At 39.4% G+C, this 24,548-nt stretch overlaps 1 protein-coding gene and 1 long non-coding RNA gene across 2 annotated transcripts; both read left to right on the top strand.

Annotated features, from left to right (window-relative positions):
• LOC118811075 (NAD(P)(+)--arginine ADP-ribosyltransferase 2-like) lies at window positions 1-1,885 on the top strand. Its single transcript, XM_036575288.1, has 3 exons — window positions 1-66; window positions 280-984; window positions 1,766-1,885. Exons 1-3 carry the CDS (start codon window positions 1-3, stop codon window positions 1,883-1,885), a joined length of 891 nt encoding a protein of 296 aa, XP_036431181.1.
• A 9,294-nt stretch (window positions 1,886-11,179) lies between these two features.
• On the top strand, window positions 11,180-16,385 carry LOC118810786. Its single transcript, XR_005007445.1, has 3 exons — window positions 11,180-11,542; window positions 16,027-16,139; window positions 16,242-16,385. It is a non-coding gene; the product is annotated as an uncharacterized LOC118810786 (long non-coding RNA).
• The last annotated feature ends 8,163 nt before the right edge of the window (window positions 16,386-24,548 follow it).

Genomic DNA, 24,548 nt, shown 5'->3' on the forward strand with positions numbered 1-24,548 from the left:
ATGAAGATGACCGTATCTGTGGCCACTGTGCTGTTCCTGATGACTGTTTCTGTGTCTGTAAGGAAGGTAGGAGCTGTATATTTACACACTTACTAAATCACCAACACTATGACCACTGAAATTGTTTTGTATAAATAATGGGTCAAGCATTTGGAAGGAATAACAACCACAATTACCACTTCCTTGCTGATGTTTTTTAACAGCTGCTAATACATAAAAGTCTAAGTGTAAGCTATTGTGTATCTGATTATTTCATGCACTTTGTCATCTCTCCTGCAGAGCAGTGGTCAGACTCTGCCCCTGGACATGGCCAACAACTCTGTGGATGACTCCTTTGAGGGCTGTAAGGCTGACATGTATAAGTTAGTGGAATCAAAGTACACTGAACAGGAAAAAAATCATACTCCTGGTTTCTCGGCTGCCTGGCAAAATGCACTTAGTAACTGCAACAAAGATGGACTCAACATAAACCAGTCTGCCGCCATATACATGTATACACAAGACCGTTTATATAATTCAGATTGCTCGCATGTGGTGTTCAACAAAGCTTGCCGTGAAGAAAAAGCAGCGTACAAGTCAGGTGACTTTAAGTTTTACACGTTGTATTTCTTTCTGACTGAAGCCGTTCAGCAACTCAAAAAACAACTAAGTCAAAGGTTTTGGTGTGCAACCTCATATCGCAGAACCAGACTCACAATTAACAACGTGGCTGTCAATCAAAAAATTCGATTTGGTTCTTTCACTTCCAGCTCTTTGACAAACAAGTTGATAAATTTTGGTGAAGAGTCCTGTTTCAAAATTAAGACTTGTTACGGAGCTAAACTGAAAAAATACTCAGCTGTGCCACATGAACAAGAGGTGCTAATTCCTCCATACGAGGTCTTTCGCATCACAGCCATTAAAAAAAGAGATCAGAAGAATAAACTGTGGTGTAAGGTGGTTTATGAACTCAAAAGTGCTGGTAAGAGAAGTGATCTTAAATGCATAAAAACAAAAAGACCTCCAGTGTGGGATCTTCACCAATAATGTTACCCTGTATTATATCAGGTCTGTTTATCCATCCTATCCTGTTTGTCTTTAAGAGAGCTCTGTTTTAAATAAATGCTGTATATTACTGAACTTGTGATCTGGAAAGTTCTGGTACCTGCAGTACTCTCAATTGTCAAAAAATGGTTTATGGCTCAGTGGATCAGCATTAGTGCCATCTTTATTTGTAACTGTTCAACTGTTTATTTAGTAAATATCAGTAAACATCTCAGGCAGAAACAGCCATCAGATAGAGGAGTTGACAGTATGTAAGACTCCTGATCAGTGATTATTTCTGATTATCTATACCTGTTTGTCTTTATTGGAGACTGTTGTGTTTTAATAAATACTGCATATTACTGAGCTACAGATTAGTGGGCTTGTGCCGGGTAAAGTTATCATGCTGAAGCAACGCTACTGCTTAAAACAGAGCTTCTAAATGCTGTACATCTAGAACATGTTTAATACTACATTTCAGCCTTTTTTGGTGTGTTTGTTTGTTACATTATAAAGAAGCCAGTAGTCTGATCTCTCTTTTTTTCAAATGTACTCATTAGTTATATAGTGGTGGGCACTTAGATGTTTTAAGTTGATTTATGGCTTAAAAATGAGACTGCATTGTGTGTTTAAAATCACGTTTTTTAAATGACATTATTCACTTTTATTATAGCTTATAGATGTTTTTTAGTGAATCAATTCTTTTGCTTGCTTTGTTCTGAGAGGAGGCAGCACAGCATACCAGCACCTGCTAAAGAGTCTGGAGAGAGAAATTCAAAATAGCCTCCCTCCAAAAAGAAATACAAATCCCAGGCCATTTAAAACTTGTTTTTGGCCTTTTGTTTTGGTTCTTTGGGTTTAAGTCTATGTTACAGAGATGTCCTGAATTTTCTTTTATTTTCATTGTTATTTCAGATTGAAATACTTTTACAGGATCTTTTACACTTTTTTTCATGTGCTGTTGGGCTTTTACATGCAAGAAATATCTGCTATATGATGATATCACCTTTATGAGAGAAATAAAAATATATTTTCCATTATATGTGAAATCTTATTATTTTTTTTTAACCTTTTATATACAAAATTGTTACAAATGGATATACAGAATTTTGGAATAAACTCCTCTTTTATTACACCTGATTATAATGACACAGGTTATGTATCATTAGATCAATTATGTGTACAAGACACTATTGATTTTTGCTGAGGTACAATGACATAATGACCAGTGGTCACCAAAACTCCTCCTGGAGATCTACTTTCCTGCAGGGTTTACCTCCAACCCAAATATAAAATACCTCCTTCACCTAAGCAAGGACCTCTGAAGGTAATAATTAGATGGATCAGGTGGTGTGGATTAAGATTGGAGCAGAGTTGGTGACCACTGGCCTAACCAATAGGGCAGCTATGTGATTCAATGCAATAGCAGCTGGACTGTCAATAGCCAGCAGACATAAAGCAAACTAAAATTATAATTAAAGGGACCTGCTGAAACCAAGTCTTGATAGAGTTCACTTACAGCATGAGCTGTTATTTGGGGAAACTAATATATTGCATCAATGTATTAATTAAGTTTATATCAATATGGCCAATAGGCTGCACAGCCATATTTTATATTTTTATTTGGCCTATTCTATCAGTACACGGATAAGCGATTTGGAAAATGTGTGTGTGTGTGTATGTGTGGTACAAGGGAACTGGACAGCTGTCCAAATATTGAAAATAAAGCCATCTTCTTCCTCAATGACACATCAGTACATATTTTTCACCTTTAACCCCTTAAATGCACAGGACACATCGGTTCGTCCAGGTTTCCATTCCTCATTCCTATAACTTAAGAATAACTCAACCAGTTAGCAGGCTTTATATAATTTAAGGCTATAAAAGTCAGGTCTGAGGTCAGTCTAAAGACAATTGAGTATCTGGCACATTTCATCAGTCCATGGTGCTGAAGATAGAGAAGTATTCATGCTAGTGCTCCTTGAGGAATTGTGGCTATCCATAGAGAAGAATTTTCTCTTAGCAGGAAAACTATAATTTTATATATAATATAAAATAAAAATGGTTTACACCAACTTTCACAATTATTATCTAAATGAATAAAACAGCATGAAACATTTATATCCACAAAGAAAGTACTTTGTAAACAAAAAGTAGCCAAGAAATAATTCTCAAAGACCAGCACAACTAAACAATTTAGCAAAATAGTACACTGAATTGGTACACTCATAAAAACAATGGTTCTTCACACATTATTTTGTAAAGGAAAAGATTCCATATAGAACCATGATCACTCAAAAAACCCTTTGCATGATTTAAGGGTCCTTTGCACTGTGAAAGTGTTCTTCCGTTCTTCTACCTAGAACCTTTTTAAAAAATGGTTCTATATAGCACCAAACAGGTTCTTCTACTGTTACAATATGAGCTTGTAACAATAGAAGAAGCAGTTTCAGTGCTATATAGAACAAGTTTGAAAAAGGTTCACATTCTTTCAGAAAACACATTTTTAACTATAATTGTTTTTTTTTATATTTAAGGAGCAAAATTTATCCATCATGCAAATCACCCATGTGAAAAAGTAATTTCCCCTCAGACTTAAATGCAACCAGCCCTGTTAACCTCACTCATATTGAAATTTATCATCAGAGTGATGTTCTCATCACAAAGTTTTTACAAGCACACAAGGCCATGATCAAAAGAAAACCCAAAAGAGATGAGAAAATAAAGCTGTCAAATTGTATCAGCCTGTAAAGAATTACAAAACAATTTCTAAGTTTCTAGGACATCACTGAACCACAGAGACAGCCAATATCTTCATATTGAGGAAACTTGGAACATTAATTCAGTAAATATTTCCAAGAGTGGCAACCTGCCAAAACCTCTCCAAGGACCCAAAGGCAAAAAATCCAGGAAGTCACCAAAGGTCCCTGCAGAACATCTAAGGACCCACAGGTCACTCTTGCCTCTAATAGTTGAACAGTTGGACAGGTATGTTAGGAGTCGAGAGAGAACAAAAACATGGACTGTCTGGGGCTCTGAGGGCCGGTTTGAGACACACTGCTCTAGACCACAGGTTCCTAACACTGTTCTTTTACCTCCTGACATGCACATTTTTGTTTTTTTCCTGCTCTAACACATCCACTTCAACTCAGGAAGGAACTTTCAATTAGCTGATTATTTAAATAAGGTGTGCAGGGAACACTAAAATATGTAGGACAGAGACCAGGATTGGGAACCGCTGCTCTACACTTACAAATCTGAAATTCTAAATCACCAATACACCTATAAAACATCCATATTCATAAAGAACCTCAGTGTGGGAGTGGCAATGTAGATTAAGGCCCAAAGTTAAGTCTAGATTCTATAAACTGAGTTCCAAAACAATTAGGATAATATGTGAAATGCCAATAAAAACAGAAAGCAGTGATTATTAAATTCTGTTTGACCTGTTTTAAAATTGAAAACTGTACAAAAATACAATATTTGATGCTCATTCCAGTTTGATGCCTGCAACACAATCCAAGTAAGTTAAGACAGGAGCATGTTTACCGCTGTTATACATATTATTTTTCTTTTAAACAGCACTTACATCGCAATAAATGTTTGGAGATTGAAGACACCAAACGTTCCAGGTTTGAAAGTAGAACAATGCAAATCTTTAGCTGCATTACCATGTGAGAACTTCATTGTCATATTTTGCACCACATGTTTTCAACAGGAGACAGGCAGGCCAGTCTAGCACCTGTGCTCTCTGATTATGCAGCCATGCTGTTCAAACACATGCAGAATGTTTCTTGGTGCTGTCATGTTGAAATAAACATGGAAGTCACTGAAAAAGACCACGTCTGAAAAGCAACATATGTTGCTCCAAAGTATATTTTAACTCCAATATATAACTCTCAGTGACTAATACCCCTGACTAATAACCCCACATACTACAACAGATCCTGGCTTCAGAACTTAATGTTGTTAAAAACCTGCATGGTCCTTTTTTCCTTTGCCCTGAAGAACACAACGTCCTTTATTTCTATAAACAATCTGAGAGGTTGGCTCAGCAGACCACAATTCACATTTCCACTGTGCATCTGTCTATTTTAGATGAGCTTGACTCCAGAAAAGTTGGCAGCGTTTTCATGAGTGGACAAACCTAATGATTGCGAGGACACTGAAAGGGTATTCAAAAAGAGCTGAAAAATTCAAAACTTGGTGAAGCACGTGTCTTCCTTATTTTTGGGCCTGTGTGTGTAACATTAATCTGTAAAGACTTATGACATGGTCTGACATAACTCCCACAAAATCCAACCTGTAGTAAATCATTACTTCAGACTTTACAGAGTGACTCATAGCAGCTCACAGACACCATTTTTGTTCTTCTGACTCAGTAATGCTGCTTCTGCTAGAAAGACCCCCCCCCGTCACAACGGGGGTCAGACAGGTCATGTTGTCCTGGCATTCACCAAACCCAGACTCATCCATCAGACTGCAAGACAAAGAAGCGTGATTTGTCACTCCACAGAACAAGTTTCTGCTGCTCCAGAATTCAGTGGCGGCGTGTTTTACACCACTCCATCTGACGCTTGGCATTGTGCATTCTGATCTGAAGGTTGTGTATATCTTTAGTGAGTGATTCAACAGAGAATAAGCACTGTGTGCTTCAGCACTCAGCGGCCCCACTCTATGAATTAGTGTGGTCTACTGCTGCTGTTGCTCCTAGATGCTTCTATTTGACAGTAATAGCACTTAGAGTTGACAGGGGGAGATCTAGCAAGATAGAAATTTCACAGACTGACTTGTGGCAGAGGTGGCATCCTATCAGAGTGTCATGTATAAAGTCACTGAGCTCATCAGTATGATTGAGTATGATGATCATGTATTGCACAGTGTGTGTGTATGAATAATAGCCTGAATATAGTGAGGACATTCAGCGCAGTTCAGACAGCAGGAGATGAGTACCTCTCTGCAGTAAGGAGACTCATTGTAGAGCTTTATAGCAGTCTGTAAGAAAAATCTCACATGGTGCTCTTTAACACAGTATAGCTATAACAGTCCGCCAAATGTGCGTCTCTGTTTATCCAGTGTTGTATGCAGGGGTATTGTCCAAAATGGCTAATAGCTTGTTGAGAGTCCTGCCACAACCCCCAGAGAGTCCGGTTTGACTCCTACAACAGAGCCAGCCTTCTTAACAAGTTTGTTCAATTTTTCAGAGCACTTTTGTTAATGCTGTTACCGCAGTGCACAACAGCATAGAATATAGCACACATACAACAGATCGGTAGGCTTTTTGTGGGTGAAGCCGACAGTGATGAAAGAACTGAAAACGCACCACCAGAGCCATTAATGGATCCCTGAAGGACAGGGTTGGTGCACATGAGCAGCACCCTTGTCAGAATCAAAGTTGCACCAGACTTGAATGTGTGAGCTGTCATAAGTTCTGCTGTGCCTAGGAGGACATGGAGCTGTATATGCATTGCTTTGACCAGTGCACAACAAAGCAAGGACTGCCGCAGCAGTCGCATGCACCGCTTCAGTCTCTCTGCTTTGTTGCACTGATAGAGAAGATGCCACAGAGCTGGCATTCAGCTGCCCGCCAGTAAGGTACGCAAAGGTGCTGCTGCACTAAGGACATGGCCTGAGAGAAGACTGGAGGCATCCACTGCTGAGGAGCAGGCACACCGTGGTACTTGTGCCGGCCGGGGCGGTGGACAGGCCTACCCAGCATGCCCTGTGAGAAGGGGCCAGCCCCCAGTTTGGTTCAAAGATTCTGTGGTCCTCTGGAGTGAGGATTTTTGTTTAAGAATATATAGATATATAAATATAAATAGAATGAAATAGAATAAAAAGAACAGAACAGAATAAAGCATAAACCATGACTTGTGCAAAAGCTGTCTTTTTTAAGTGTAGCAAATGCTACAATACACTTGATTTCAGGTGACTTTTGGACTTATAATGTCCAGTCCAGGTTCCCTCTTGTCTACATTGATTTTAATCACTCTACTAAGAAGCAGCACTCACTGAGAAACAGGCCTCCATATTGATCAGACTTGATATGTACACAGTTAGCGAGGGGGGGGTCAAGTGGTAGCAAGTGGTTAACATGACTTGTGCAGCTAAAGACTCTGTGAAAATAAACACAGAAAATGTGCTACATGTCCTGTGTTCTTGATACAGGATGTGAGAGCTGCTGCACAACCACAACACCACAAAAAAGTGAGAAGAGTACAATGGAGTGCAGATTCACCACCATCGCAAACTGACTGACATGTAGAAGCTCCCTAGACTCTATCATGAGCTTAACCCTTTTGTATGCAATCTATTAACTGTTTTTGTCACTGACTGTAGAGTGGCATATCATAGCATGTTGACAAAATGTTTTGGCATGTTAGTTTTGGGTTATGTGTCCTCTAGCATTTATTGCACTTGGTCCATTTTGCTATGGACTCTTATTGTAGGGGGCAACATGCCCAGATGTGGCTTTCCACGCCCATTTAAAACCCTATGATTTCACCCTAGAACGAAACGAGCCATTTTCCCTTTTTTGATGGGCTCATGAATAATTTGATGAGCTCTTTGGCACCTGTACAATCTGTACCATTAAAGGTGGATCGGAACCTTTAGTTAAGAAGCTGGCACACAGGAAACAAAATTCAGCCTTGTTTAAAGATGAACATCAACCTTGCCTGTTGACCTTCAGAAAGAAGGTTCCTTGTTCCTGTTTGTTCCTTGGAAAGGGTATAAAAAGTGCAAACTTTCCTTTCACAGCCTGGTAACGGTATATTTATTACCCTTACATGTCTCTGCAGAATAGTTTTTTTTATTTGCTTTTCTTATCTTAAGTCTGCATTTCTGCTGCTTCTTCTTCTAGCATGGCTCGCAAGGTGACAGTCTGGAAAATGTATCCGTCAGGGCAAACTTGATGCTGTGAAATCTTCACACTGGCCTCTCATGTCCAACCCTTTCCTATACAGCTTAAAATCTTTTCCACCCCAACACACCTGATTCAGCGAAAGACTTAATAAATAACTGCAACAGGTGTGTTGGGGCAGGAATGCTAGAAGCTGCAGTTTACTAAGTACTGCAGGTTTAAATGGGTTTAAATGACAGCTCTAACACTGACTCACTTGCAATTCAGTAAACAGTGACAGAAATAGAATAAAACAAATGACATCATGAGTGGCATCGTTCAAAACTATAGGGTTATGCTTGGAATGAGGAAACTCTACATGAGAAAGAAGAAACTGTGGTTAAAATCTGAAGTCCAAGACTGATTTAATATTGACCGCAGCATTCATTCATTCAGTATTAACATCTGTCTAACACGTTTAGACTGAACGTGTTGCCACCAACATTAACTTGAATGATTCACAGTGGTTTCAGATCATGCCTCAAATTCCATCCAATACATTCACTCAAGGCTTTGGGTGTTATTCTTTTGTACACTGTTTTCTGTATGAAAGTTTTGTGTTCAATAACTGGCAAAACTGAAAAGCTGAATCAGACACTGATGGCAGTGTAACATATCACTGTCAAAAATACAGCTTTACAGATACACACACGCATCATTTAAACCGCTTATCCTTCTGGGCTGCGGGGAGGTGCTGGAACCCATCCCGGCTGTCAAGGGCAGAAGGCAGGATACACCATGGACTGGTGCTTTACAAATACAATTCTAGTCAAAAATATAGAGATATGCTCAGGGGCTAGTGCCTTAGCTTGCAGCTAGTAATTTAGCTTAGGCCTAATGTATTACCTTTGGGTTAGTGTGTTAGCTTGCAGCTGCAATGGCATGCCCATGTCATCTGCACACATATCACCCTTCACAGGTGAGTTAGTTAGTAGAACTATATAACAGACAGTTACTTTATGATGTGACATTATAAAATAATAGCAAATTATATTTATTAACACACCAAGCACAAAACATTTACTCTGACTTATCAGAACTAGTATATTGCTGTTGTCAGAACAAAACCTTGTACCTCCAAAATGATAACTTCACAGGAGAACCAGACATTTTTCCAAGCCACTGCATCTTTTGGTCCATTCATCATAAACTTTATTCATAATGTAAAGGACAACAGGCATTTTCCAATTATGTCAAAAACTGAAAAACTTTCAGATTTTAAATAGTCAACTTTAAAAGGGAATTCCACAGATTTTTTTTTTAATTTTCCTATAATTTCAATCAATTAAATAGATAAAATATAAACAAAGTTCAGTGCGGTTTGATATGAAATGCTCCATTCTAGAGAAACTTAGCAAGTCAGAATTTTTCACAGCGATAGTGACAAGAACTAGACCAGCCTTTCTCAAATGGGGTGCCATCTGACTTTGTCAGTGGTGCGGTCAAAAAATATTCTGAAGTTGGTGTCTGTAAAAAAAAATAAATTCCAAAAAATGACTAACACCACTTGAAATTACAGATCATTAGTCACCTCATACATCATCTAAATTTGCCTCCCTATGTCACAATGTCAACACTAAGGTCAGCGTATGACTACATACTGTATATGTTGATGTAAATAGCATACTACAGTGGGTTGTTTTTCTTTCCTGCAGGTTGCGTTATGGGAGTGTTGCATGAAGCACACATGGAGCGTTTTTTGAAATAAAAAAGATTCCAGAATCAGATAACACTGAATCTGAGCTCCAGACACTTCATCATCCAGTAGTAGTTCCGCAGCGAGGGAAGTAGCAGCCAGCAGCAAAGAATAGACAGTATGATGACAACTGACTGTCATTCACGTTCATCTTTACTGGGTATTCAAGCCCTCTCCATATATGCCTCGTATGTGGAATGAAACTGTCAAACCAAGCAATGGTTTCCAGCAACTTAAGACACCTGACAACAAATCATCCATGATCAGCCATCAGGGATGCAGAGTAATTTATTAGTTTGAAAAGTCTACACAACTGGCAAGAGCAAGTGATGATGAATGGATTCAATTATTTCAAATAGCTCCTGTAGTTTCAAGTAGCACCACTGCAATTCTTCTGCCCAAATTTGTGCAAACTGAGCTTTTCGAGTGTAAATTATTTGAAGAATAAGCACAGGGAGTGATGGGGAGCTGTGGGCAGGAGCTCTGTGTCTGCCTCTCATCCATCCCTGCCAGAACATCTAAAAGAGGGAATTATGCAGAAATGTTAAAACATCAGTAGAATTACCCTTTAACATTTCTGGCTATTTCTGTACTACAATAGGAAGAATTTATCTGGACCAGTTTAATAAAATGCCTATAAATATCAAAAGCGGTCAACGCTGGTGTTGTAAAGGTTGAGGTGAATTGTACTTTTTGTACAATTAATGTGCGTAAATTGTATATTGTTTTGATAATAATGCACACAGTAATTTCAAAATGAACTTTTCATTTTCCAAAACTAACATCAATAACTACTTATAATTCTGATCCAAATGAAATCAGTATTCAATAAGAGTAACATTGCACTATGACTGATTTTGAATCAAACAGAACATGTCTAAGTGACTTTCAAACTGGGTTAATTATTGACGGCACACATTTTTTTGCACACACATACATTTATATAAAGAAACTATTCAACAAATGTAGTGAAATATACTAATAGTCATGTGTAAATGCATTTAGATATTGTAATATATTTGGTAATGCAGGTAGAAATGTATATAAATGTTTTCTAAAATACATTAAAGAGTAAATCGATTTACTGCATGGGTTGTAATAATTTTGTTGTAATAACAATTAGTGCAGTTATTTACAACCAGTATTTGCAAATAAAACAGTACGTCTACTTCTAATGAACTGAACTGACATTGTTACCTGCAGGCTCGTATCCCCAGTGTATAACACTGCGGTGACCGGCGGGGCTTTGTGTGTGTTGTGTTAGCAGATATCCACCACCAGGGGGAGACAGGGTCCGTGTATGTTTTAGTTATTTTCATATTAAATCCAGCGAAACGGGAAAACGTCTCAGTTCTCATTTTTGGTTCTGTGAAAAAGTCAAGAAATATATTTGTTGTACAGTTTCACAAACTAACCATAAAATAAAAATAAACAAAACAAACAAAACAAAACAAAACAAAACAAAAACAACAACAAGAATAAAGGGTCGTATTTCATTTATTCAAATTGAACATTTTCTAGCACTTGAACCGGAAATAAACGTGCACCTGTTGTCGCAGAAGCTCAGAAATCAGGAGGTGAAAAACGACAAAGACAAGAAAGATCGGGCATGGGTGTTGTAGGATAGGCCTGGTCCTGGCGTTTTGGGACACTACGTGACGTCTTTATAGGTGTTAGTATCTGATGTCAGCAAAACACTGAAGCGATATGGGGAAGAGACTCTACAGGACTCCCGCCGTTTAACAGTGAAATCTGAGCTGACCGATAAGGATGAGAAAAAGTACTACTGTAACGTCACGTCGTCGGATGTAACCGTCCAGCAGCTGCGCTGCAGCTCCAGACTGTGCTATCCTGTGTTTATACTGCTCTCCTTACAATACTGTGGCAGCTGCCCTGACTCGGGTTTCGGGAAGGAGCTAGAGGTGCGTTGTGAAAAGCTGCGCAGTAAAAAGAGACGTTGTGGTTTAATGTTGTTGTTTTGTAAATCGCCCTTATTAACCGTTATTTACACACAGAAACAACCGAAATCACGAGCGTAATCTGTAGTGCCCATATGCCTGCGACACGCGCGTGCACGTGAAGGGGAGTCAGTTCTGCAGAACCCCGACAAACAGGCCACGCGCGCATTCTGCACATCTATTTCCGGTTAAGGTGCTAGATTTTTGAAATTTGGATAAATAAAATACGACCCTTTATTGCAGGTGCTGTTTTGAGGGCCTGCAAAACAGAATCCTGGGGGTCAACTGGCAATTTAAGATTTTAAACCTTATAAAACAAAACAAAACAAAACAAAAAAATCTTATTTTTCTTAGTTATATTTAAAAATATGTTTAATAACTTATGTAAATTGCAAAAATACAAAAAAGTTATAAATACAGATTATAAAAATAAAACAAAAACAAAAACATTTGATAAATGTTTAATAGCATGTCATGGGTCTGCAAATGTGCCACTGGTGCAGGGGCCTCTCTGCTCCTGGTGCAAATTTGCACTTGTACATGTTTAGGCTCACACAAACTGGCTCAGATTGCTTCCCTTTAGGGTAAACAGAAACGCACCTGGAAGAAACAAATAAAACATTTACACGTGATCATATCAGTACTTAACCAAATTATACTTTCCAGCTAAATCATAATTTGTTATCACTGAATTAGATTATTATTAGAAGGGTCTGGCTGCAGACCTGCACTCTCAGCCTGACGTGCACCGCCAGCCTAGTAAGCCAGACATACACTGTGCTATTTTAGAAATCTCCTTTGGTGACAGATCCCTAACGCAGCCCCTACAGACGTTCTGTGTACAATAAAGCTGTTTCATTCAAAACAACACGCTGCGCCTCCGATGTCCTCAAAACACTGGCTGAATCTCAAATTGCTCCCTGCTCCCTACATAGTGCACTACATATTAAAATAGTGGCTCCTGCACCCATAAATGCATAACATGCCTAATAAATGCCTTCTGAAATTCAGCCATGTGTGCACAGTTCCATACTGGACAAACAGTGCACTATTTTGGTATAGAAGCCAGAACTTAGTGCACTACATAGGAAGGAGGGGCCGATTGAGATTCAGCCATTGACAAACCGCTACAGCAGCTGTACTAGCTAACTTGTGCCACACTGTGCAGTGAAGCTGAACAGGCGGTTTACAGACAGGCATCTCTATGAAGACAAAAATCACAGTGTCCATTTACACTACACCACAATTCAACTCAGTCAAACGGAGCAAAGTCGCCATATATGGACGCTGGTGCCGCAAATGTGGACTTTTTGCCTCCGTGTAGAAGCGGTGGTTGTGATTGTTTGTGGTTTTGGGTGCGACTTTGAGAAATCGGTGCGTGAGGCTGTTCACACTGTGAGACAAACAACCAAAATTTCTGACATGTCAGAAAATTATCCGATCGCCCGACGACTGTTTGGGCAGTTAATCGGGTATCGTTTCCCCTCTCACACTTAACAGCAAACGACGGCCGATGAAGCTGAAATTCGGCCCGATCATGAAATTCAATCGGCTCCGACCAAATCGGGCAAAAATCGCATAGTGTACGCCTGGCTTTAATGACGTCAGTGCACTTTCTGCCACGACTGTGTCTTGTCGGTTTTATCAGAGCCGGTTTATAAATTCTGCGGGTTTAAATGGCGTCCATTCATTGTGGGACTTCTGAACGTGGACAAGCGGTGAACCTTTGGACACCCCTGTGCTAATCTTATCCACAAAGGGCTGGTGTGGCTGCAGGTTTTTATTCCAAGGCGCAGGAGATCACCTGATCAGCAGTTTAAAGACTGAAACCAACTGATTAAACAAGTAGAATCAGGTGTGCTCCAGCTTGTTTTGAGTGAAAACCTGCAGCCACACCGGTCATTTGTGGATTAGAGTAGGTATATGACAAGGGTTACAGTCAAGGCCAAAGCTAGGGTTAGGAAAATTGTTAAATGTAGGTCCAAAATGAGGGTTGGGATTAGGTTTTGGATTGAGTTTAAGAAGGGATTTGTGGTTAATATTGGAAAAAGTTTAAATTAAGGATCAAAGCTTGGGTTAGGTATATGACAAGGGTTACAGTAAGGGCCAGAGCTATGGTTAGGAAAATGGTTAAATGTAGGTCCAAAATGAGGGTTGGGATTAGGTTTTGCATTGATTTTAAGAAGGGATTTGTGGTTAATATTGGGAAAAGGTTTAAATTTAGGATCAGATGTTGGGTTAGATATAGGACCAGTGTTACAGGAAATGCCTGAGCTAGGGTTAGATTTAGGAAAATGGTTAAATGTTGGTCCAAAATGAGGGTTGGGATTAGGTTTTAGATTGATTTTAATAAGAGATTTGTGGTTAATATTGGGAAAAAAGTTTAAATTCACTATCAGGGGTAGTGTTAGGTATGTGAAACGGGTTACAGTAAACGACAGAGCTAGGGTTAGGGTCAGGAAAATGGTTTAAATGTAGGTCCAAAATGAGGGTTGGGATTAGGTTTTCCATTGATTTTAAGAAGGGATTTGTGGTTAATAGTGGAAAAAAAAGTTTAAATTCAGGATCAGAGCTTGGGTTAGGTATGTGACAAGGGTTACAGTAAAGGCCAGAGCTAAGATTAAATTTGTGGTTTTTATTGGGACAGTGTTTAAAATTAGGACAAGAGGTATTGGTAGAAGAAGGAGTGAGCTAAAAGTTTGTTTTGAAGGGTTTTTGTGGGTAAAAGCGAGAGGTTTTGCAGTAGGCCATGCATTATAAAAAACAGGAAAACGTCATACCTATTATCACTGGCCGTATCGCTGCAATCAATTGCAAACGGGCAGCTTTTCTGAGCCGTAAAGCCAGAATGTTTCACATTGGTGGTGAGCGAAGGAAAATGCCCCCCACTCACACTTGTCAGACGGTAGGATGTAGGAAGATGCTGAATGTTGAATGACGTGGCATAATATTGAATGAATGAGACGAAATCAGTGCTTTTGTTGCTGCCTTGTAACATCCGGGATATTTATGCTAATCAGACCAAAAAGTAGCTGCTTCGATTGGTGCGTTGTCGGTTGACAAGTCTTCATCACGTTACTGCTGCTTGTGAGACACTAGCAAGCACGCTAAATTAGGCTTGGACCAAAGATTCCGTTTCCCAAGTGCAAACGCAGAAAGTGTCAACCTTGATGAAGTCTGTTCACCACAAAGGGTCTGAAAAACACCGCAGATCATCTGTGCCGGCGGTAGGTTAACCTAACGTGTCTACTTTGTGCCTGACGGAAATAGCCGTCTAGCTCTGGGTTAGCATGGGCATTTGTGCAGAGGCGCTTACCTTACCTTTTGCTCTCGTGCTGAGTTAAGTTTGACTCAGCATTTTCCCTCATCTTCTGTGCCTCCCGCCGCCACGGACACTGTTTATAGTGTTTTTTTATTTTTTTATTTTTACCCGATTCCCAATTTAGTTGTCTCCAATTCCACCCGCTAGTTAGGACTCCCCCAATCACACAATGCTATCAATGCTAGGAGGGTGAAGGCTAACACGGGCTTCCTCCGAGACCTGTGAAGCCAACCACTGCTTCTTTTCGAACTGCTGCTCACGCAACATCACTGGACAGCCGAACGCGCTCGGAGGAAAGCGCCAACCGCCACATCTGTTACGTCAGCTAACAGACGCCTGCGCTGACTAGCATCGCACTGAGTGATGGGGGGAGAAAGGCCCACCCAGAGAGAGCGAGGCCAATTGTGGACTCCCGGCTACGGATGGCTGTAGCATCACCAGGGCGATCTCCTGATGATGGGGTCAACGCTTAGATGGTTGTGCCACTCAGGAGCAGACCCTGTTTATAGTTAAACATGCTTTCACTACTAGTGCTTTAGTTCTCTGTGCACAGCCTGACCGTTTAATTGCTTTGCTCAAGTAGCTGCATAGAGTGCTCGGCCTTGTCTCTACGCTCGTTTTGGCTAGGATTTGCCTGTGTTGTCTATGTATTTATTTTGTCCCTTTTATTTGTATAAAAAAAAATCTCTGTTCACAGCTCATCACCTTTTAGGGAATGAGCGCAATCATAGTGGTATCAAAAATATGTTAAGGGTCTCCATATCTATCACAAATACTTGTGCAACCACAACCTGCCTGACTTGACTTTTGTCAAGTTAGTGGCCTTTTTCACACTGTCTCTAGAGAGAGGACACCTACCACAGGTAATGTCTTTTAACTTGTTTGTGTTTTGAAATCTCTAGGGGTTAGGAGTTTACTTTTGTTTTAAGTATTTTAGTGGTACTTATGTCAACTTCATTTACAAGAGCTTGTCTCGTGTTACAGGACTACTTCAGTTTTGTTGTTTTACCTGCATGCTTTTCACTTTTTTACTTCTTTTTATCTACACTCTTTGTTCGTTACTTGCCAGTGAAAACAAACATTAGGTCCAAGTTGTTCATTTTTGCCAATGCTGTGAACCCCCCAGACATACTTCCTGGAAAGCTTGGTGAGACGGAATGAAAGGACCATGTGCTTGTAGACCGACCAGAGCAGGTGCTGTCCTGTTACAGTGGACGTCTGCAGCAAAGCAGTGTGCAAGTAGTTATTGCTCATAGCAGTCATTACAGTGCAGACTTTACAAACGCAAACCTACATTTCATGAGTTTGTTAAAGCACTATATAATTTGTCCCATTTTTCAGGGGAACCAGTCAGTGTCCAGCACAGCAAGGAGCTTATGGAGATGCTGGTCGTGATCCGGATGCTCCAACTTTCAGTTAAGTATACATCGCTATACACGTCGTTATAATTACATGCTCAGTATTTTTGTGTTTTAATAAAGTAGATCATACCAGTGAGTTGAGCTAGTAACTGTGAGCTAAATGAGAATTTCTGATAACTGAAAAACACTTAACATGTGCTTTTTTTTCATAGATCCTCAGAAAATAGGTAAAAGGAAGTCAAGTGATGTCATCAGTGTGATTATTTAAAAATTTTGTTGCGCAGTAACACCAGTGACACAACTCCTGAGGACAACTTTCATTATATATTTTAAAATATTTATTTGGCGTTTGTTTTCTTTGTCATTTAATTCATATATTTCATTGTCATGTGTATTGCATGGATTATTGTAGTTAAATTTGCAGAAAAACGCGTTTTTACTTCAATATATGGCCTCACCCTTTACACATGACTGTGGGGATGAGGACGTCTGTGGTGCTTGGAATTCTAGATAATTGATTTAAAAACCAATATTGCTAAATTGATGGCTTTAACAAGGTAGAATTGTGAAAATAACTTATTGTTTCATATTAAAATATAAATAAATTGTAAATGTTTTGTCCCGTGTACATTTTTCTCCCAAATATCACTGGATCCTCCGAATTACGAGGTCTTTAAAGAGTCTCAATACAAATATTGCTACATGCAAGCTAATGCTCTATGCATCAATTTGATGTCACTAAGCCACACGCAAGTAAGGCGGTCTGTTGCAAGGTGTGCTACCTTATTGAAATGTTATAAACTATGGTAGAAGTATTCCTTTATCAAAAATACTACCAGTGGTAAAACTATGAACCCAAATTTAGCTTTTTTCAACAGCTTCTTCTTTGAGTTCTCTCATTCCACCTTAAATGGCACAGCAGCTGTGATTAGCAGTTACAAACATTAGCAAACAGGACAAAACTACAAACTATACTAAATACTGACCTGTTGGTTTTGTGAAACAGGAAAAGTTAATGTTGCTCAGCTGTCAAGCAGAAATAGAGCAACCTGCTTATTATCATGCCTTTCAACTCTCCATGAAGCTCAACTCGGCTTCTTTTTTTCCAGCTGCTAATTCAAATTTTCCCCTTTCTAGAGAGTTCTATAGAGTTCTATAGTATAACTTATGCAAGTCTAGAATTGTGTTTTTCAAAAAAAAAAGGTGGTTCTGTAGGAGGCCAATTTGTGAAAAACAAATTTAAGTTTAAGAACTGAGGAGACACTGCTGTAGTTTTGAAAGTGAAATGTTTTCCTGTTCTGATTTGATATAGGAGCTTCAGCTGCTCAACAGTTCAGGGTCTCCTTTGTCGTATTTTTCATTTCATAATGCACAAATTGTTTTCAGTGGTGACAGGTCTGGACTGCAGGCAGGTCAGTTTAGCACCCATACTCTTTTAATACAGAGCAATGCTGTTGTAATACATGCAGAATGTGGTTTGGCACTGTCTTGCTGAGATAACGAAGGCCTTTCCTCAAAAAGACGTCTGCATGGCAGCATAATGTTGCCAAAACCTGTATGTATCATTCAGCATTAGTGGTGCCTTCACAGATGTGCATATCACCCATGCCATGTGCACCAATGCACCTCTATACCATCATGAATACTGGCTTTTGAACTGTGCGCTGATAACAAGCTGAGTGGTCTTTAGCCCAGAGGACAGAGTGAGCATGATTTCCAAAAACGAATTTCAAATACAAATGCAGTGGTGAACTGTTTTAATAAGTGTTTCTGAGCCCATGCAGTGATTTCCACTACAGAATCATGTCTGTTTTTAATGCAGTGTCATCTGAGGGCCCAAAGATCACGGCCAGCAAATACTGTTTTTTGGCCTTCTCCCTTGCATACAGAGATTTCTCCAGATTTTCAGAATCTTTCAGTGCTATTTTGTATGATGAAAAACAAAAATTCTTTGCTATTTTATGTTATGAAACGTTATTCTTGCGTTGTTGCACTATTTGATGGTGCAGTCACAGAATGGTGAACTCTTCCTCATCTTTACCTCTGAAACACTCTCTCTAGGATGTTTTTTTATACCTAATCATGCCATTTTTTTATGTAAAGAATGGGTTTGAATAATTCAGATTACAATCAAAATAAGGACAGTTGTTTGGGAAAGTTGCACTGCTGGTGAAATGTTTAGGCAATAAGCAGCGCTTCAACTCAGTAACTGAGGAGATAAAGCTCTGTAGCTGATATCTATCTGCCTTAGACTGCACGGTGAGCAGAGCTATCTGTCTGCTGAATTAGTAAAAATGAAGCCACTGATTCAGTGATGGGGAATTTTACAGAGCTGAGGTGAGATGTGAGATTTAATGGACTGAATGTTTCAAACACTGTTGTCACGTAACTTAAACATGTTTTGAACTAAAGAACGTTACCAAGGTGAAAGAACGTTCCATAGAACTCTAATGAAGCTGAAGGTCTAAACTCGTTCAGTCGTTCACCGACACCCAAACGATCAACCTGCTTTCACTCGAGCTCTCAGTCACAGCGAATCAACGGACACTCCTGCTTTAAGATGAAGCTTCCTCTGGTTCTCCTCGGCGCTCAGCTGCGGCCAGCGGTTCTTTGTGCCGCTGGCATTTCAGCAGCAGCTGTGACCTCTTGTTTTTTTCTTTACAGGTGGCGGCGGATTCTGGACGGACAGCGGACGACGAGGGCCGAAGATGCTGCGACCCAGACGGACGCCTGCGACGGTGAGTTAGCGAGCGGATATTCCTGCTGGCATAGAGCGCTAAGAGAGACACTTGATGTAGAAAAACGACTGTAGAGAGCGAAACTTAGTGCTGCTAATCCTGACAGCGTTTTCTGAACTGCAGCAGTTCAGTGTAAAACAGGTCTGAGGGGGTTTTTGGGGAGAAACGCTTTTAAAAAATGCACTTTTTATTGAAGAGCACACTCATGTCCCTCTCTCACACTCAGCGGCCCTAACCGAGCCCGCATTTAAAGCTTAGTAGAGAAGCTGTCTATTGCAGTGTAACTTACTGCTGTCTCACTCACTTATTTACAGATTTGTTTTGTGTTAGTAGCGTTAGCTGACTTTAGCCTAAAACTAGGCTAAGTCTGGGGTTGCTATGGCAACAGATTTCCTTAAAGGGGCCATATTACAGAATTACGTATTATCTGACAAGACTAAAATCAGGTTATTTTACAGATTTATATAACAGAAGCTAATCTTATCTTAATCTTATCTTAATTTAGGAATTTTATCTTGTTTTACAGTATTTTATCTCAAGTTAGTAAATCCTAAACTACTCGATGGACGTCGATAATCAGCTGTTATGTCTGTTACCTAGCAACTGACCATACTTGCACAGCTGAGACGTAAACACGTCTTTACAATAATGTTACAAATGTAGGTCAGTTTGCAAGAAAGCTGCAGTTATGGATGTAAAAAAGGTGAAAACTAAAGTGTGATAAGCTGTAAGATGTGAATTAGTGAGAGCTCCGTGCTGTTTATCAGAACAGTGTCAGTTCTACTTCCCTTTAATCAGCAGCGCCAACGTTATTCCTCCTAATAAACAGACACACGATCAGCTCTGTCTCCTCATTATTCACCACCATCACTGTAATATCTTATTAGAGGATTCTTCATCAACATGAACACACGAAGGCAATAAGACGTGGAGATCGAGTCTGCAGTGTCTGGGGTTTTAAAACGTAGAATTAAAAAAGGAAAACATCTCAAAAGTGATAAATATAATGTCGTTTTGCTAGAATTGAACTATCCTACCTGTCACAGTTGTTTAAAAACAACAGAAACGAAGTTATTATAACACTGGGGTTGTCTTAATATTAGGACAATATTTAGAAAGTTTTGTATAGTTAGGGACAGCTGGGATAGGCTCCAGCACCCCACCGCGACCCAGAAGGATAAGCAGTTTAGATGATGTGTGTGTGTGTGTGTGTGTGTGTGTGTGTGTGTGTGTGTGTGTGTGTGTGTATATAGTTAGGATGTTCGTGTAATACTGTTTTCTTATCTGGAGTTAGGATAAGATTATAAAGTGAGGAACTGTTGTTCTGTAGTAGCTTTTGTCCTAAAAAACCTAACTGAAGTTGTCATGGTAACTAAACAGGTAAGATTTCAGAGATAAGATGTTTCTGTAATTTGGCCTCAGAGTAACAAACGGTCAGCTCGTAGTGACCCTTCAGCTGCCCTTCATTCAGGAGAATTTGTGAACAGTGCTGCAGATTAATCTTAACATTGTACGAGCCTTTCAGGATCCTGAATATGTCACTTATTATTTAAATTATTTTCCTCAGGAACGGAGGAACACAAGCGGGCCATCTTTTCTTCAGGATGTGCCCCCATGCGACAGGTGGTCTATCTTACTTATCAGTTTAAAATGGCTAAAGATCATAAAGATACACCAATATCCCTGTATTAATCATGTATTTGTCTTTGCTGTAGGTTTCTGTGCTCAGCTGGGAGCAGGCAGTCTTAATTCCACCTCGTTCTTGTGGAGCGCTGGTGAGAATTAAGGTAAAATTCAGCTCTTCACACAATGTTTCAATGCAAAGAAAGAAGATTTTTAGTGCTAATGTCTGCTTAATATCTCAGTTTCCCCTAAACACTTTATATTCTCTTTTCCTCTGTCTCTGTAGCAGCACTGCCGAGCTTTGCACAGAGCAAACCGGTTGTTTGCTCACACCTTCTCACAGCCACTTTTTGACAGCACGAAGGTTCGTTTCAGCTGATTATTTTTCTAATAATACACTTTTCAGCAAAGAGAAACACTTTATTGACTGTTGTAGTTTGATTTGTGACAATGGTGAAGTTGATGATGAGATGTGTTTACATGATTCCTGCAGCTGGTGGAGTTGAAGCTCCAACATAAGACCATCTGTGAGGGGCTGGAGTCTGAGCACTGCTGGGTGCTCAGCAACGAATTTTATCGTTTGTTCCCGGAGGTGAGACTCAGTTATTGGTGCAGGTTCATATTTTCACTGTGATTATATTTTCTGCTGTCTTTGTCTGTTTTACTGCTTTTTTATTTTAACCTCATGGCGTTCACTGATTTTACAGCTTCCTCCTCAGCACTTCGCTACTGTCAGTGCTGTGGCCTGCATCAAGGTAAAGCTACAATCTCACTTGGACTATAAGACTTCTGCTACCAGATTGCCCTATTTAGATATTTTCATCAACATCTCATCTGGTCATTCAGCGCATTGGAACATCGATCAGCGAAGCGTCCATCTACCTTCGCACTGAATCAGTGGAGACATCACTGCAGAATGTTACTCTGGTTAGTAAGTCCTGTATTTTGCAGTTCCAGTTAATAGATTGCAACACAGTAGTTCTGTAAAATTGTGTCCAAATATTAGTTTATGCATTTTCAGCATTTCTCTATGTGTGTTTTGCAGCAAACCAAAGTGGCGAAGACACTGAAGGTGGTGTCCATTGATTCAGAGGGCTGTTTCAGGACTCATCAGTCCAGCAGTACAAGAATCCTTGAGACGCCAGCACCGTTCCTGGTTTCCAGCAAACCAAAAGGACCCCCACCAGGCTTTTAATCACTGACACTCTACACTCTGATTTCATGCACTTTTATGTCATTAATGTAGTAACTGCAGTTTTGTAAGTTCTCTGTGTGTGTGTGTGTGTGTGTGTGTGTGTGTGTTTTTCAGATGCAGGTTTCTGTGTAACCTGGAGGGCCCTGAATGTTTACCTCTGAGATCATGACAGTGGATCATCATATCTACTAATCTAGACTGGAAACATGGTATGAAAAAATATTCATTTTGAAGGGGAATAGCAGTAATTGTTCAAAATACCTGCATAATCGAATCATTCATCGACACGTGACGGTTTAGATTTCTTCATAGCGCTGCTGATAGTCACCAGGGTTCATGAGGTCTACAGAGCAAATATAGGCCTTTTATTTACTCTCCAGAATAGTGAACCTACACGTGTTTTATATGTAATCTTTGTGATAGTAAAATAGCTATACATCTGAAAAAATAAGATTTTATTAGGGACTATATTGCCTTACAACACCCTGCACATACCCCTCCACCACAAAAGCATTTAAAAAATTGTTTTAGTCCATAACTTTATCTCAAAACTACTGTAAAATATTGGCTCTGTCATCAGAAAAAGTGTATTCATAACCATTTCGTGTTGCAGCTTTCTGTGAGGGAGCTTTAAGCTCCTCAGACATCTGGTTCCTGTCACTCCCGCTGTGAACAATACTGACTTGGTAAGTTCCTCTAGAACAGAGCATTTTACATCAAACGTCTCAGAATGATTTTGGTCACATCTTAACCATCTAATATTTTTAAAAAATTGGCAGAGTTCTCCTCAGTTTCAGTTGTAAAGGCATACACAAATGTGGAGTCTTTGCAAACTATGAAAAATAACATTTTAATCAAATCCGAGTATTAACTATATATGTACTTGATTTAAGGTTAAAAGAGATTTAAAGTTCTCCAGTCAGCAGAAATAACCAGAGGTAAATGGCAAAATCTATCTAGAGCACTTTCTCTCTCTTTTAATTACTCCATCTGTTCTTTCCTGTTTATCCTTTAACATTCACAGATTTGTGATATCCTAACATGTCTATCAAGTTTAATTTAACCATGTTTACAATATCTAAATCTCTCTTTTTCTTTCTTTCTTTCTCATTGTATATCATGCAGGGTTCCATTGTTCCAGTGCAGCGTTCTTCCTGGATTAGAGCCTCTAGACCACAGTGGTTTTTGAATGTCCTCAAAACACTCTAGACAAAAGGACTGTTTAGATTCTGGTCCGGATCAGAAGATGTTCGTCAAAGGAAGCCTTGGGAGGAAGTACAGCAGGAATATTCGAGACATCAGGACTCATGAAGAGAAGATCAGTGCCATGCAATCATCACTGTTCAAGCCATCATTAATCTTTTCATCGTTATCAGTACCGTTGCTATCATTGGTGATTTGAATGTAAAGAACACTGGACAGATTCTCACCATCCCTGATACAGTCATCACCATCTCTGGACTTTATCTTCAGCCTTTATTTTCATCAGCAGCAGCATCACCACTGCTTCATCATTATTATCTCAGCCACGGACCATTAGAGACATCAGGACTCATGAAAAGGAGATGAGTGCCGTCATGATGAGGAAGACTGAACAGATTGACCATTCCTGATACAGTCATCAATCGTGAACCACTGGACATTGTAATCATCAGATTTTTGTTTTCATCAGCAGGAGCAGCATCACCGCTGCCATCATACTCAAGATGTCAGTTATCATCATCATCTTAGTCATGGACTTAGTCAGAAGGTGTTGCTTGATTTCATCATCAGACAACAAGCTACCAAGCAGCTCAGAAGGTTTTGTGTTAAAGCAGTGAATCTGCTTTATTTAATATACCTGGACTCTTTACTGAGGTCCTGCTAGAAGGCTACCCAGCCTGGGTTCTAGACTGTTGGCTGTAGCTACAGTTTTGCTATTTGTCTATAACTAACAATTTGGCGACCCTGCTCGGACTAATCGTCATTCAGCTGGGATTTTGACTGTAATAAATAAAATGTATCAGAATTATTGGTAATCAAAAATAGTGTAATATTTCAGCAGCATAACACTAAGCTGTATTTCATTGATATGGATTGTTGTGTAAATTGTATTTGCACAGTATTTATAACACCCTTATGAATATTTTGCAGGAAATTCCCAATTTATTTCCATGTTGCAAACAAATAGCTTTGTTCTAATTTTTACCTTCTGGGTCAATGACAAATAAGGCTTCAACATTATTAATTGAAAAATTCTCATTAAACAGGATGTGAGGTGCATTTTTATTCCTGCTAGAATCTGTTAAATATATTTATACTTGTTTCACAGCTGCTGTAAAGGTTCATTTCAATTCATACATTCATTTACGAAGGTGATGTCAGGTGGTGCAGCCAGACATAAATAGTAATAATCAATTAATATTTAATCAGATTTACCACAACTTGTATAGACATGTATAGAGTAGTTTTTGTTCTTGGACACCATTTTAAACCTTTGTTCTTGAACTTATGTTTATACATACATTTAATTTCAAATATATGAACATTATTATAATAATAATGCATTTTCATCTTTTTCCTGGGGTCAAACCACCTGACGGCCAAACAGGAAAGGGCTACTAACCTTGGTATTGCACCATGAAGGTCACTTGGGGTCTTCTTTGGGCACCACTATTTCTTAAAAGTATGTAAAAATAAAAGTCCTCTGCTGTTGGTTATGCTGCATGATATGTCAGCGCCTCATTTCTTA

This window comes from Colossoma macropomum, unplaced genomic scaffold (genome assembly GCF_904425465.1).
Source record: "Colossoma macropomum unplaced genomic scaffold, Colossoma_macropomum, whole genome shotgun sequence".
NCBI classification, from domain to species: Eukaryota; Metazoa; Chordata; class Actinopteri; order Characiformes; family Serrasalmidae; genus Colossoma; species Colossoma macropomum.